This window comes from Gracilinanus agilis, chromosome 3, assembly GCF_016433145.1.
Source record: "Gracilinanus agilis isolate LMUSP501 chromosome 3, AgileGrace, whole genome shotgun sequence".
Lineage (NCBI taxonomy): Eukaryota > Metazoa > Chordata > Mammalia > Didelphimorphia > Didelphidae > Gracilinanus > Gracilinanus agilis.
The window spans coordinates 561,805,878-561,822,901 of record NC_058132.1 but is presented as its reverse complement, the minus strand read 5'-3'; the positions used below and the strand labels follow the sequence as shown (position 1 = coordinate 561,822,901).

Here is a 17,024-nt window from a genome sequence, read left to right as displayed (position 1 = left end):
AAAGAAAGAAAGAAAGAAAGAAAGAAAGAAAGAAAGAAAGAAAGAAATGTCTTGGATCATTGCATTGCTGCTAGTAGAGAAGTCCATTACGTTTGATTGTACCACAATAGATCTGTCTCTGTGTATAATGTTCTCCTGGTTCTGTTCTTTTCACTCTGCATCAATTCCTAGAGGTCATTCCAGTTCACATGGAATTTCTCCAGTTGATTATTCCTTTGAGCACAATAGTATTCCATCACCAACACATACCACAATTTCTTTAGCCATTCCCCAATCGAAGGGCATCCCCTCATTTTCCATTTTTTTGCAACCACAAAGAGTGTGGTCATAAATATTTTATACATGTCTTTTTCGTTATTATCTCTTTGGGATATAAACCCAGCATTGGTATGGTTGTATCTAAGGCCAGGCAGTCTTTTAAAGCCCTTTGGGCATAGTTCCAAATTGCCTTCCAGAATTGTTGGATCAATTCACAACTCCACCAGCAATGCATTAATGTCCCTATTTTGCCACATCCCCTCTAATATTCATTACTTTCCTTTGTTGTCATGTTAGCAAATCTGCTAGGTATGAAGTGGTACCTCAGAGTTGTTTTGATTTGCATTTCTCTAATTATAAGAGATTTAGAATTCTTTTTCTTGTGTTTATTGATAGTTTTGATTTCTTTATCTGAAAATTTCCTATTCACATCCTTGCCCATTTATCAACTGAAGAATGGCTTAATTTTTTGTACAATTGATTTAGCTCCTTACATATTTGAGTAATTAGACCTTTGTCAGAGGTTTTTGTTATAAAGATTTTTTCCCAATTTGTTGCTTTCCTTCTAATTTTGGTTACATTGGTTTTGTTTATTCAAAACCTTTTTAATTTAATGCGATCAAAATCATTTATTTTACATTTTGTAATTTTTTCTAATTCTTACTTGGTCTTGAAATCTTTCCTTTCAAAGATCTGAATGGTATACTATTCTGTGTTAACCTAATTTACTTATAGTTTCCTTCTTTATATTCAAGTTATTCACCCATTCTGAGTTTATCTTGGTTTAGGGTGTGTAACTTCATGTTTTAAAATTTTAAGGCTTCCCATTTTCTTCAAGGTTATCTCAAATTTCATTGAGCATGGTCCTTTCCACTAATTCTTACACTCAGAATTTTATTTGTATAAATGTCTGAGGCAGTGTTCTGCTTGATTTATTTGTTGTTGATTCTCCTTATTGTCCTGTCAAAAAATCCATTCTTGGGCCTTCAGAAGGTTATCATTGAGTAATATTGAGAACTGTGACCCCAAAGAACAAAATAAGCAAGTGTTCAACTTATCATCTTAATCTTACCATTAGACTCTTAGCAAAGCTATTATTTGCTCTTATAATAGCAATATAGAAACAAAATTGAAATATGAAGAATCACTCTACATATATGTATTTGATTTAAATATAGTGAGTGAATATATTCAATACTATTATTACTATTAGTATTTTAAATTTCTTCTTATGAATTTTGGTCCAAATAGTTATTATAATCTTTAGTTTGTATTTTTTTTAACTACAGAACAGATAGAAAAATCCTCCCCTTTAAAACAGAAGAGACAACCCTAATACTGATAATCTAGCCACTTATTTATTTTTCCTGCTTACTACATACATAATCAGATCACATTAGTCTTAAATACTCTTCCTTAAGCCTGGGAAACACCTAAATACTATCAAATCCTAGATTATACTTTGTATTATTAATAATGACAATGTTTAATCATGTAATGCTGCAAGGTTTATTTCCACAATAACCCTTTGAAATGGGAAATATAGTTATTATCTCCAATTTACAGATGAGGAGCCAGAGACTCCAGGAAGTGAAGGAATTTTCTTATCATTGTACAAGTGTCAAAGGTCTCAAGTGGAATTGTAATACAAATCTCTTGAATCCAAGTCCAGAACTTTATATACTTTGTTTTTTGCTGTCTCTTATGAGAAAAAAAATGATACTTTTTTCAGTCATAAACATCTCTCTTATTTGTACTTAATGGAAAATGTATGATCCTCTTATTGTTTAGATCAAACTTGCTCCTCTGCCCCTTTTTTATGTGAGGATTTATTATCTTAAATAAAAATAACATTTTGGGCAATCAAAAACTATGTTAATTAGGTATATTTTCTTCTTGAGTTCTCCCATGCATCAATGGCAGGAAAGGTTTTTTTAGTGGAAGAAATAAGTAACAATGTTCTATATATATTAGGAAGACCTCTCCATTTAAATGTTCCATTAGTACCTGAAGTTCTGCAGTTTATCCTGTCCTCTCTCCTCCCTTGCCACCTTCAGTTTCTTTGTTATTATAAATGATAACACTTTGTTCCCTTTAAATTTTTTTTTTTTTTGCTTTCTCTTTTGCTCCCTCAATTAAATCAGTTAACCATCAGATGTCCAACAGGCATTTGGAGATGTGAGCCTGGAGGTCAGGAATAAGATTAGACCTATATAAATAGCTCTAAGAATCATCTGCATGGAATGATAACTGAATCCATGGGACCTCATGAGATTACCAAGCAAAAGAGTCTAGAGGGAGAAGAGGAAGAGGACCCAGGATATATCAGTGGGGGACACCCACAGTTAGTAGGTGCAACTGGGATAAACATCTGGCAAAAGAGACTCAGAAGGAGGAGGTCACACATATAAAAGGAGAACCAGAAAAGAATAGTGTCATGAAAATCTAGAGAGAAAGGATTATAAAGGAGAAGGTGTCAAAAAGGAGTCCAGTGTCAAAGGCTTCAGAAAGTTTAAAGATTAAGATTAAGAAAAGACTATTAGACTTGGCAGTTAAGGGATTATTGGCAACTTTCCCCCACCCCCACCACCCATGAGAGCAGTTTCAGTTGAATAATCAGTTTGAAGGCCAGACTAGTTAAGAAGGGAATGAAAGAAAAGAACATGGAGGCACTGACTGTAGGTTGCTTTCTCAGTCCTTTGCATCCTGGCTTTCAGTCTCATATTTCAAGTGAAACTCTTCTCCAAAGTCATCTATGATAAAATCTGACTTTCTCATTGGCTATAACCATTGGCACTCTCAATAACTCTCCTATTCAATACTCTTTCCTTTTCTATGTTTTCTTGACACTCCTCTCACTTAATTCTTCTCCTTCCAGCCTAACTGATTATTATCAATCTCGTTTGCCAGGTCTCTGTTCAGGTCCTACCCACTAACTGTGGATATCATCCAAGACTTTATCCTGGGTCCTCTTTTTTTCCCTCTTATTATCTTGCCTCAGAGACCGTATCAGCTCTGAGTTCAGCTACCATCTCTATGCAGATGACTTCCTTACATCCATTCATATCCACAAATCCTGCCTTAGTCTCTCTCCTCAGCTCCAATCTTACAATTAATTGGCCTATTGGCACCTCAAACCTAATATGTCCAAAACATAACTCATTATCTTTCCTCCAACCCCCTGCCTTCCCAAGTTTTATTACTGTAGAAGGCACGACCATCCTCCAGTCACTCAGTCTCGACTCTGCCATTCTCATTCATACTTACCCCATATATACAATTTATGTTCAAATGTTTACTCTTTTAACATCTCTCCTATATGTTTCCTTCTCTCCATTCACTCAGCAACCAGACATGAACAAACCTCACCTCTCACTTGACACTACTGTAAACAATTTCTAATTGGTCTTGCCTTTTCTCACTCTACTCTCCTTCACCAAGCTGCCAAAAAATTCCCTAAGGCACAAGTCTGACCATTCACCTCCCCTACAGTAAACTCTAGTGGCACCCTACTACCTCCAGAATCAAATATAAAATTCTCCCTCAGGTAGTGAAGGCTCTTTAGAACTTCTTTTACTTTCCCTTTATTCTATGATCCAACTATACTTTCCTACTTGCTGCTCCTTACAAAAGACACTCCATCTCACAACTCTGCATTTGCACTGGCTGTCTCCCATGTCTGGAATGCTGTGCCTCCTTAATTCTGACTTGAGCTTCCCTATAGACTCAGTTCAGATCCCTCCTTTGGTAGAAAAGTCCCCCTTCTAAGAATCCCTTGCTAATTTTTTTTAACCCTTATCTTCTGTCTTAGAATCAGTATTAAATATTTGGGCGTAAGGGCTGGGCATTTAGGGTTAAATGACTAGCCCGGGGTCATATAGCTAGTAAGTGTCTATTACTTCTAAATTATTTTCCATTTACACTGTCTCTGTGTTGTTGTATCTCCTGCATTCGAATATGAGATCTTTAAGAGCAGGGCCCTATCAGTACCTCAAACCTAAAAAGTCCAAAACATAACTCATCTTTTCTCCAAATTCCCTGCCTTCCCAACTTTCTTATTACTGTTGAGGACATAACCATCCTGCTCTGCCATTCTCTGCCAAACAGTATGGTCATGTTCTTTTTTTTTTTTTTAATTTAATTTTATTGATTATTTAAGAATATTTTTCCATGGTTACACGATTCATGATCTTTCCTTCACCTCCTCCCAGCCCGCTCCCATAGCCAACATGCAATTCCACTGGGTTTTACATGTGCCATTGATCAAGACCTATTTCCATTTTATTGACATTGCACTAGGGTGATGGTTTAGAGTCTACATCCCCAATCATATCCATAATGTGTTGGGATGAAAATCATTGCCTTTAGAGTTTCCTATATTATGTTTTCATTATAGACTTCAAACATTATGCAAAATGTTGAATTTTATTCTTTTTCTTTCAGTAATTTGCATAAAGAGAAGGCAGCTTTGATACAAATTAAGAATCAACTGGCAGTGGATTTAGAACAACTTCTAAGTCACCGCGAGGTAACATTTCTCCTCTAATTTTCATCATTTTTATCCTTTTTCAAACAAATTGTTAGAAGGGGAATTTTGAATGATGTTTCTATAAACTATTCCTTGACAATTCTACCTAAATTAATTTATTCAGTGCCATACAAATCAAACCATTAAATAATAATTTTATGTAATTAGAAAAAACAAATCTGGAAGAACAAAAGTTCAAGGATATCAAGGGAACTAATGAAAAAAATGTGAAGGAAAGCAACCTGTGAGTACCAGATCTCAAACTGTACTATAAAGCAGCAATCATCAAAACAATCTGGTACTGGCTAAGAAATAGAATGGTAGATCAGTGGAGCAGATTAGATACACAATATACAGGGAGTAAATGACCTTAGCAACCTAGTGTTTGATAAACCCAAAGATCCCAGCTTTTGGCATTAGAACTCACTCTAACAAAATCTGATGGGAAAATTGGAAAACAGTATGGCAGAAGCTAGAAAAACCAATGTCTCACACTATATTCCAAGATAAAGGTCAAAATCAATATATGATTTAGATATAAAAAATGATACTATAACTTAATTTGGGGAACAGAGAGTAGTTTACCTGGAAGATCTTTGGAAAAGTGAAGAATTCATAACCAAACAAGAGATAGAGTATTATTATAAGATGTAAAATGAATCATTTTGAATATATTAAATTAAAAAGCTCTTGTACAAGACTAATGTAATCAGGATTAGAAGGGAAACAACAAACTAGGGAAAATTTTTTATAACAAATGAAAACTATTCCCTGATATCTTTATTAATAGGACTAGTCCAGAAATCTGCAGACATATAAGTCAAAATGGCCCTACACAAACTGATGAGAGCAACCTTTTACAGGCTTATGTGAGGATGGGAAAATCTCTTAAGAGTCCATGTTTCCATATTCTCCCAACCCTCACCTCCACATGACCCATGGAGATCTCTAGTGATTCTCTCTTTTCCCATTCCCTCCCCAACCCTCACCCGTCCGTTTCATCCTGAGAGAAAAAGTGGGTTGTTGAATATTTTTTTGTACTCTGTGACTGTGGTAGATATGCCACATAGAGAAGTAGAAAGGGAACCTTTTTTTTTTTTTTTTAAAGCCCTTACCTTCTGTCTTAGAATTGATACTAAATATTGGTTCTAAGGCAGAAGAGTGGTAAGGGCTAGGCAATGGGGGAATGTGGGTTAGGTGACTTACCCAGGGTTACACAGTTAGGAAGTATCTGCAATAAAATTTTAATCCAGGACTTCCCATTTCCAGTCCTGACTCTCCACTGAGCCACCTAGCTGTCCCTTAGAACTTTTCAGGCAAATTAAAATATTTGGCAAATGTCAGAATTATTGAAGTTCATATAAATGTTCTTTTTAATTTTGAATGATCTGTGAATACAATTTTCACTTATTCTAAAAATTCAAGAACAATGCTTTATCATTTGTTTAAATTTGGGTTATTTCATTCCTTTTAAAGATAACAAATGAACAAGTGGAGTCTGGAATTTTCCTTTTGTTCATTTTTAACACAGTTGTACTATCTTAAAAAACTGTGTTGCTTAGCCCTTTTCAGTCCAGATTTTCTTGCTTAAACTACAAAGGAATCTCTTGTTGGTCTTCTAATGTGATATATTACCCTCTCATTTTAATTGCTAAACATTTATTAAATGTAAACAAAACTGGCAAACATAAAAATATTTTAGTAACTCATTCAGTAGCAAAGTATTTTTATTTTATATTTTATACATCAACAATAGCATAAAAATCATTTTCTTTGTGGTATGTTTAAGATAGCACCAATTTAGATGTTCACTTAAGTCCTAAAATTTTAAGAACTTAATTTTTTAAAATCAAAGTATAGTTTCATTTTTTAAAATAGAATCATTTTTCTAGTTCAATTAATGAATATACAATCAACAAATGTTTATTAAGCGCCTACTTTATGCCATCTCTATTATCTATTAAATTTAACTTTGTCTACTCAGCATTCCTTCTTCCCAGTCAATTGCTTGAGCTTCCAGTCAACCCCAATTGTTTGCTTTCAGAAACCCACCAGAATTACTGCGTGCAAAATGAGGCTTTTGTTTTCTGGCAAAAAAATAAAACAACATACAAATTCATTAATTCATTTAACCAGCCTCTGTTAAGTGCTTACTAGATCAAGTCCCAATTCTTTGGGTGCTGGCTGGGATTGAGGCCATTAGATACTTAATAGCTACTAATTGAAAGAATCCATGAATTTGTATGTTTTCTATTATCAGAAACAAAAACTACTTATAAACCAACCCCATTGCCTAATTTCGACTTAATTGTCAGTAACTGGGCTAAATATATTGCTTTTGTCCAAACTACCTAATTTTAGTACCCAAATACATCTTAACTCTTTTTTGGCTTTCTTTGGAAAAGTCCTTTTATATCCATAAATGTCTGTCCAAAAGTCACTTTAGGCCTTTGAGGAGTAGGATATAAATCCTAAATGACTGGAGAAAACTGAGATAAAAGGAACATTATCTGGCATAACATAAGGAGAAGGCTCTGCAATTTCAACAGATCAACTGAAAGGTCCTTCCACCAGTCAACAGATAACAGTAGTCTAGCATTTAGTAGATAAACACTAGGGAATTTCCTTGAGGCACATAGGAATTGAGTGACTTGTCCCAGTTCTATGGGTAGTTAAGTGTTGAAGAAAAATTTTAATCCAAACCTTCTGGATTCATTCCAAACCCATCAATATCTGTCATCTATGCTAAACTGCATCTATTCAATACTTTCATATTTGCATACAGTACATATAGCAAGACTTTAAATAATGTTCTTATAGAAACTACATTTTTTTAATATCAGACTGGTAATGACATGATTTATTTTTAATATTCTGAATTATTTCAGTAGTTTGGTTTTTAACTTGAGGACCAAATAAGTTCCTCAATTTCTTTTTTCTTTTTTCTTAATTAATTAATTTAGAATATTTTTCCATAATTACATGATTCATATTCTTTCCCTCTTTTCCCTTCCCCCTTCTGGAACCAAGGAACAATTCTACTGGGTTTTATATGTATCATTGTTCAAAATCTATTTCCATATCATTAATATTTGCAATAGAATGATCATTCAAAGTCAACATCCCCAATCATATACCCATTGAACCATGTGATCAATCATATGTCAGAAACTACATTTTTAAAGAATTTGTGAATATATCACAATATTGTAGTACAATCTTTTAAACTGGCTTTTTTCTTGCCAATGTTCTGTTTTTACTTATTTCAGTTTTCACTTATTTTTCTCTCATATATAAAATCTCCATCAAATTTTCTTTCTACTCACCCAACCAATCATGGTTCAAGACTTTATCACCTTTCACCTAGATTATTGAACTAACTCCTTTATTCCATGTCTCCCCACTCCAGTCCATCTTCCATACAACTAACAAAATGATTTTTTTAATGCACAGGTCTGGTCGTGTCATTCTCCTACTCAAAAAAAATATATAAACTCTTCTGTTTGACAAATAAAGCTCTTCATAACTTGCCTCCGGTCTCCCTCTACAGCCTTATTACACATTATCTCAGTATACTCCAAATTGACATTCTTACTTTTCTTCATGCCTGACACTCCAACTTCTGGCCTTATTTATACCTTTGAGCTGGCTGTATCTCCTGGCTGGAATGCATTCCCTCCTCACTGCTGCCTTTTAGGACTAAGGTATCCACTTAAATATAAATGCATCCCTGCAGGCCATGTATTAACTTTAAAAAACCACACTTAGACATTATCTATGTTGTGTTGTATTTTTATCATTTTGTTAAACATTTCTCAATTATATTTTAATCTGGTTCAGCTGGAATTTTACCAGCAACCTTTAGGCCACAGTTTGACCTCTCTGGTTTAGGATATCAGTTTTCCTTCATGTTTGCCTTTCCCTCAAATTTACCTTTTATCTATTTTGTAGATACATTACAAATATGTGTGTGTACAAATTACCTTGTATATATTCTGCATATGCACTACAAATTGTATGTGTGAATATATGTGTGCATGTTCTTAGATATATAGATATATAAGTATATTTATTTACAAATATAAACGTACAGGTAGTATATATACTGGCTCCTTCTATAGACTAATCTCCTTAAAGGCAAGGACTTTGCTTTTATCTTTGTACCTGCCTGAACTAACAATGCCTGGAACCTAGCAAGCACTTCAGTAGATGTTAATTGATTGGTGTATTGGTTAATTAATCTATTAGAAAGTGCCTTAGGCCATGTATGCTAGACTTCTAAACCTAAGTATGAATGAACTAACTGGGTAATGTACCAAAGAGTAACCTAGTGCTGAAAAATCAAGTCCATGCAGAAGCAAAGACTTTGCAAAAGAATAATCCTGCTGACAGAATTAAGCATTAGGTTTTGTCCTACAAATCTGTATTTTGATAAATATAGTTTGCCTTTTTAAAGGGATATTTTCAAGAGTTTCTGACTGAAAGTCAGTGGTACCTAACTAGGTAGGTTTATTTTGCTATACTGTAAATAGACTGATGAGATTGATCTTATTGTTAATACTTTTGATTTTGTTATAAAAAGTTAGGGAGTTGCATCTTAAAATATTTTATAGGTTTATTATTTAATATAGTCATAGAACTGAAAAATTATAAGGAAAAGAAATTCATAGAAATAAAAACTACTTTTCAGTCTTTGAAATTCAAACCATTTCTTTGCAAAGCAAATAATTTATTCAGGTCTGGTTTTCTTTCTAGGAATTCTTCCAATGCCTCATTTTATTGAACATCCTTTCTTTTTCCATTTGGTTTGGCTCAAGTTTGCATCATGGGTACATTCTTAGCTCCATTGCTCTTTGGAATATACTGTTTCATTCCCTACTTTAATTTTTGTGGATGCAGAAAAGTCATACAGAAAAATATTTTCCTTTATATTCAAAGGCCTTTCTCCTGGATGCTTGTAGAATTTTTTGTTTGTCATTGGAATTGTTCACTTTAATGTGTCTTAGAGTCTGCAGCATCAGGATTTTTTCCTGTGGATTCTTTCTATGGGTATATTGGGGGGGGGTGTTATTGTTATGTATTCAGAAGTCCTGAACAGTTTTTCTTGTATAGTCTTTTATATTATGATGTTCAGGGTTTTTTGTCTTGTCATGTTCTTCTATGAGAACTATAATCATTAAGTTATCTCTATACAGCCAGTCTTTGAGATAACTGTTTTGCCCAAAAGATCATATTTTCTTTTAGCATTATTGGTTTTTGCTTCTCTTCTTTCAGATTGTCCTTTACTTCTATATATGTGCATTCCCAATCAGATTGTCTTTTGTTTCTCTGGTTTGCCACTGTGGATTACTACTACGCAGTACATACTACTCTGGTCCCCATATGTTCTTGGCAATTCATAGAGTCCTTTGCCACATCTAGTATTGATTGTTTTTCCTTTGTTTTACAATATTAATTCATAGCTATCTGGACTGTTTTGTTTTATCTGGACTCTATATTTCCCTCTACCACTGATATCTTTCAGGGTGGTTAATCTCAGCATTAATCTCAGGGTGGTTTTTCTCAAGGTCTTTATCTTTGTTTTTATTCTTCCTTACATCTTCAGTAACTTTCAACTTTTTTCCCTTTCACACTCAACAAATGTTTCCCCTTTGCTAGTTGTTTCCCGACAGAGTAGACCTCAAAACAGTCCCAGCCTCCTTCCACATGGGGCAATTCACATTTCTGGGTGGACAAAACTGCCACCCTTTCTCCCATCCCCATAGCTGGATGCTAGGCTTTTTCTTTCAAGCTTAGCTTCCTCATCCAATTCCCTATGTTGCTCTGGAAGAGTTGTGTATCACCAGAGTGCTATCTTTTTGCTGTCTAACTAGTTCAAGCTCCTGCCTTTTCATTTTCTGAGGCTCTATGGGAAAGTATAGGGTAGTACTGAATTCTGTTTAAACCCTAGAGTTTGGCTGAATGTGCAAATTAGGGGTTAGAAATTTGCCTTTGAGAGGCAGCTAAGGTGGCTCAGTAGAGAGTCAGGCCTAGCAATGGGAGGTCTTGAGTTCAAATTTTACTTCAGACACTCCCTAGCTCCATTATCATGGGAAAGTTACTTAACCCCAAGGCCTAGCCCTTACAGCTCTTCTGCCTCTAAGACATAAGGTAAGAGTATTTTTGTTTGGGGCTTTTTTTTTTATTATTTTAAAAATTGCCTTTGCTGTTGTTGGTTTATCAGATTGTTACTTGTTGAGGTTCTTGGTGTTACCTTGGTAGGGACTATAGAACAGGATGAAATTGCTTTATCTCTTGTACATAATTCCTATTTTGGAGAGCTTTAAAAGGTCATGAGGATCAAAGAAAATGCCTAGTCTTCCATATTGTTGATCACATCCAGATTTTTCCTTTTTAACACTTAAGGAAAACACTTCACAATGTGCATTAATTTGCTTGAAGCATTATTTTGAATTTTATCAAATTGGTACAGTGATAGTCTTAAAAACAAGTATAACTTTTTCAAAGAAAAAAGGTGCTTTTTTTTCACTGCACAAATTTACTAAAATATAAGTTGTACAATGAATTTTTAACAGGGATTTCTAATGGTTTTATAAACCAAAATTCACTTAAGTGGATCATATATAGATATATTGATATAGATGTATCATAGCATTCATTTGTAATTTATCTCATGTAGTTATACTTAGGCTCTAACAAAACACAGGTATTTAATATAACTGATTTAAATTTGTTAATGTAAACAAGTTACTATTTATGTTCATGTATGTGCATTAGATCTTGCACACCACCAGCTCCTTTGATAAATGTAACTGATCTTAATATATCATTATTGTTCACAGGATGACAGTTGTGAAAGCTTTCCATTTATGAAATGGCACAGTCTCATAAAAAATCTTCTTCAATTTATTGTTATTTTTGTCATACTGTTAATATAAAATTAATTTCAAAGAAATTTCTTTTTTGAAAAAGAGACATGTATATTAGATGTTGACTTGTTGTCTGTACATCTTAAAAAAAAGAAAAAAATTTAGCAACACAGATTTTTGTGACCCTATTCCTACTACCCATTTCCAAGAGGTATACAAGTAATAAAGGAGGGGAAGATATGTAAAAACTTTTGTGACATAAATATTTATTCTCCTTAAGGAAAAAGTCTATTATGCAAGTTTTTTCATATTGCTAATATTACATCCCTTTTTTTCTTTATTTATCCCCTCATAAGCTATATCCAAGTTAGACAATTTCTGGGGTGCCTACCCAGTACAGGAGTATATACTAAATATTTTATTTCAGACCTTCCTATGTTTGGTAACAATCTATCTATCCTATTCAAAATGCTGTATTACCTAGTACCTTACCTACCAAAAAGCTTTACAAACTGGCATTTTATGTATTATCCAAATGGAAATTTTTTCTAGTTAGTACTGCTGCCCAAAATAATTGTAGAAACTATTAAGGACCTGTATGTCTAAGAACAGTAAGAGTACAGCCAAAAAATAAGTTACCTTTGGATTTGCCAAGAAAAGAACTATTCTTCCCACAGTGGTGGCAATTACCTCAGCTGTGACATTGCCTAGTATCACTGTATCAAAGACTGATAATGTTTTTCTTACTTGCTGAGGCTTAGCTGGTATTCCCCTCTCCACCTCAATAATATAGCAGCCCCCATGATATATTTAGGCCTACTAGGACTTCATCAGTTAACATTTAGTTAACCAAAATTAATCAGTCAACTAATCAACAAATCTTTAAGTTCCCTTTGTACACAAGAACGGGTGTATAAAAGAGTGTTTGACCAAATCCCAGTACTAGGATTTGTTGCTTTTACAGTGTTATATTTCATCTCCAAAAATAAAAATGTAGTGTGCAGTGTACTAGGTTTCTAAAAAATGAAGTCATAGTATAATTATCATTCCTTTTGTGCTATGTTTATGTTCCAAGATTCTTACTTATATGTTCTTTCTGTTTTTTCAGAAGGTTACAAGGACATTCAGCATCACAAGTAGCCCCTGAGGCAATCTAAATAGATTTCAAACAGTTTTCAAACGAATGACATATTTCTAAATGTGTTTCATGCCTTTTTGTTTCATTCTTTACTGTTTTGAAACAGTGATTTTTTTAATCTAAAAACTTACTGAAATGGCAGGTCACTTTTCTTACCAAGCATTTAAATGAAGAGTATAATAATTTATTTAAGAAACGTCTACAGTTAAATGTGGCACCACTTCCCCTATGAATGAATGAATGAACAAAAAGCAATTATTAAGAACTTACTAAATGTTAGTAAAAATTATTGTTAATGAAAAATAAGCATTTAAGTGATAACATTTTAGAAATGCAGTATAAGCCATAATTTATTGGCAAAAATGTTTTCATAACAAAACTAATGTCTACTTATTTTGGAGGGTAGTAAGCTTCTCCAAACTTGATATTTCATCTTCCACTTCCATGCCTTTGTATAGTCCATTCACCAAGCCTAAGATGTATTCTTTGCTCATCTCTCTGTGTCTCAGAATTATATATCTTCCTTCTAAGACTACTAGCCACTTTATTCTCTAGGAATCTCTCTAGAGCCAGCTAGACATAACTTAATGTCCCTAAAACATCTCAACTCACCATGTTCAAAATAAAACTCATTACTTTCTCCCTAAACCTATCTCTTTTACTGTGTTATTTCTGCTAATGCACCCCCATCCTTGCAGTCATCCATATCCTCATTCTTAATTCTTTACTCTCCCACATCCCTCATGTCAGTTGCTATCTCCCCAGTATCTCTATGTCTGCCCCATTCTCTCCATCCATAAGATCACTATCCAACAACCTCTAGGTCATTGATAGTGAGCCTTTTAGAGACAGAGTGCCGGGCCCCAACCCCATACCACCCCCCCAGACAGTGCTATGCCCACCCCCCCCCTTACCTACACAGGGGAGGGAGAAAGTACTCCCATTGGGCTGCTGGGAGAGGAAGGGAGGGTGAAGTGAAGAATGTCCTCAGCAAGGGTAGAGAGAGGGAGGGAAGTAGCCTGAACTCTTGCTCCCCTCCAGCGAGCTGCCCCCACCTTACCCCCTATGAGCTCCCACTGGCTGCTGGGCAGAGGAGAGGGGGAATGTAAAAAAAAATGTCATCAGGCATGATGGGGGCTTGGGGGAGGAGGGGAGCAGCTCCACCCAAGTCCCTCTAACTAGTAACAAACTGGGGGGAGGGGTGGGGAGTACCCACACAGAGGTGCTCTGCGTGCCATCTTTGGCACCTGTGCCATAGGTTCAGCATCATTGCTTTAGGTCATGTAATCAATAAAACGGAGGACTAGGCATTTTCTCCTATGTTCACTATTATCCTCACATGTGCCAGAGCCATAAAGCATTTATAGCTGAATCCAAAGGTTAAGAAAGCAAGAAACTCAGTAAGGTTGTAACAGCCTTATGAATTAACACTGGAGAATGCCAATCTTTTATAAGCTAACTTAGTACCTCTCATAAGCCCCTACATACTGGTAGGTTCACAAACTGGGATTCTGTTGTAAGATAAACACAAGGATTCCCATCTTGCTGCATAGAATCTGCTGGCATACCCTGTCGATTAGAACCAAAGGTGGAATTGGAACAGAAGAACTCTAAGTGACTATATATACTTGCAGGGCTGAAGGAAAGGGGTCTGAAGTCTAGCTGGAGCACACCATTCTGTCCCACCCTTCTTGAAACTACTTAGGACAAGGAATAGACTGTGAAAAGTAAATTTTCCAAATTGGAAGGAGACTGGGGTATTTTTGCAGGGCAGCCCCAGAAAGAGGGGGAGAGAGGAGAGACAGAAAGAGAGATAGAGACAGTCAGAAAACTAGAGCATGTTTAAAAGACATAGGTTTCCAGGACAAGAAAAGTCTATTAAAAACCTAGAGCATAAGCAGATAAATTGAGGATATTACAGTTAAAAAGAAGAATGAACAACAAAACATCCAAACGAATACAGATGTCTCTAAATGAATATTCTAAAACAAAGGAAATTGGGCCCCCGCTTGATAAAACACATAACCTTGTAGAATTCCTTAAAAGTATATGTCAATAAGATGTACAAATGTCAAAACTTATAGCCTACACAGGAAAAAAATTATTAGAATCTTTAAAAACTTATAATGTTTTGATTGGAGATAATGTAATGATTATCTCCAAAGATGCAAAAGAAAAAACCAATAACATTGGAATATTTCTACGCCAAAAGTGATATTTGAAAGAATAGAATATCTGAAAGACAGTCAGAAAAAATAGAAGCAAAACACAATACCACTAAAATGCCACAAGATCTCTATATGAGCAGATTTGCCAATATAACTTGAGGATTATAGGTCTGACAGAAGAATGAATTTTTTTTTTTAATCTGAACACCACAATGCAAGAAGTCACTCAAGAAATCTATGGAGAAATTCTGAGCCATAACCACCACACTAAACCAAACCCTCCTCACCTCTTGCCTAGACTTGCAATAGACTCATAATTGGACTCTCAACATCCAGATCCCCTTTCAGTCTTCTTTCTAGCTTTCAAATCTGACCAGCCAAGTCTGACCATCCCATCCCTTAAAAAGCTTCAGTGTCACCCTATTTTCTATTAAGTAAAATACAAACTTCTCTGTTTGGCATTTTAAGACATTTTTTTTCATCTGACTCCATTCTATTTTTTTCTACTCCGATTTCACATTATTTCCCCTATAGTCAAACTAGCCTGCTTGCTTTTCCTCATACCCATCATGGGATTTTATCTCACCACTCCCATGGCTTTTTACAAATTCACCCTTGTAATGCATTCCCTCCTCACCTTTAATCTTGGAATCCTTAAATTATAATCACTTCTTATAGCAGGTAGAATGAGAGCCCTCTTGAGTTTGAGTAGTTTAAAAAATCAGGAAACTTGATTAGTTTCTTCTACAATTTCATTTCTTTAATCTGGTGGCAGATGTCTCCAAATCAGTCATTATGCAGTAACCTTTCATCCATTCCAGCAAAAGAAAACCAATGAACAAGATTTATTTGTCCAGAGAGACTTATTAAAGGATTTTCTTTACTTCTGGCTAGAGATGGGAATGGATCCTATAGGTCTTCAAAGCTGCCTCTAGATTGAGGAGATAATGTAACAGTTACCCAGCTATTCAAAGATATCTTAACAGCTTTACCCTCACAGATGTTTGAGCTATTCCTTACTTTTGTAGGAAAAGTAGATTCCAGGATGATAATATGTGAGCACCAAAGTGTTAACTTGTTACCTTCATTTCTAAATATGCTTTGGTTATTAGGTTTGAAGGTAAAAGAAGTATAAGTAGAATTCTCTCTGGTTTATTCAAAGTTAGCTAAGAAGGTGAATATAGAGAGTCATTGCCCTAGTCCTTGTATTTATTTTGTGTTTATCTAGGTACATGTGTTATCCTGGTTCTTTCTAAGTAGAATGTAAGTGCATTGAAAGGAAAAACCATTTGATTTTTGTCTTTATGTCCCAGGATCTGTAACAGTGCCCACCAGCATAACAAGTGTACAGGTGCCTAACAAATACTTGTTGAATATCTATCTGCATGTTGGGAAATCTGGAATGAAAATAAAAAGGAAGGAAGAAAAGTTTTAAATTCTCCCTTTTGCCTCCAAGAAAAATCCACTCCAGAACCTGAGGAGAATATATGAGCTTTTGTGCTAATAAAAATAAGATTTTTCAGCAAAAATATGATATGTCTACTATGTACACTATTGAATTTTAAGTTAGAAGAAAAATACTTAAGAATTTCTTTTGGTGTGAAAATTCATTATAAGTATAGTGTGACCAAGTCAGTTTACAGTCTGTCTTATCTGAACTCTTACAGTAGTCTTCTATAAGGTCTTCCCACCTCCATTCTCATTCCTCTAAGAAACCTTTACTATTGATGCAGACAAATCTTCCTTATACATTTTATTCCTTTGTTCAGAACTCTTCAGTGGTTTTCTATTGATCAAAAAGTAAAGTTTAGACTCATAGACTTCTGGCATTCAATGTTTTCCATAATCTTTCAGGATTACCTACCACCAGAGATGAACTGAAGCCAGTTCTAGCTAGCCTTCAAAAACAGATTGTTAAATTTTTGAGCATCTACACCTCAAAAATTAGCACATGTTACAAATCAGGGCTCAATTTTTTAATTATCTAGATTGAAATAAAGAGATGGAGAAAATGCTAATGCATATTAAACTTCACACTTTCTATATTGAAATCCTCCCGTTCC

General features: G+C 34.8%; 1 protein-coding gene across 1 annotated transcript in view; it reads left to right on the top strand.

Moving 5' to 3' along the window:
- PIBF1 (progesterone immunomodulatory binding factor 1) overlaps positions 1-17,024 on the top strand; it is a 320,388-nt gene that overhangs the window by 266,863 nt on the left and 36,501 nt on the right. The window contains exon 16 of the mRNA XM_044670598.1: positions 4,702-4,786. Coding sequence (XP_044526533.1) covers positions 4,702-4,786 — 85 coding nt within the window. The remainder of the gene's footprint in view (positions 1-4,701; positions 4,787-17,024) is intronic.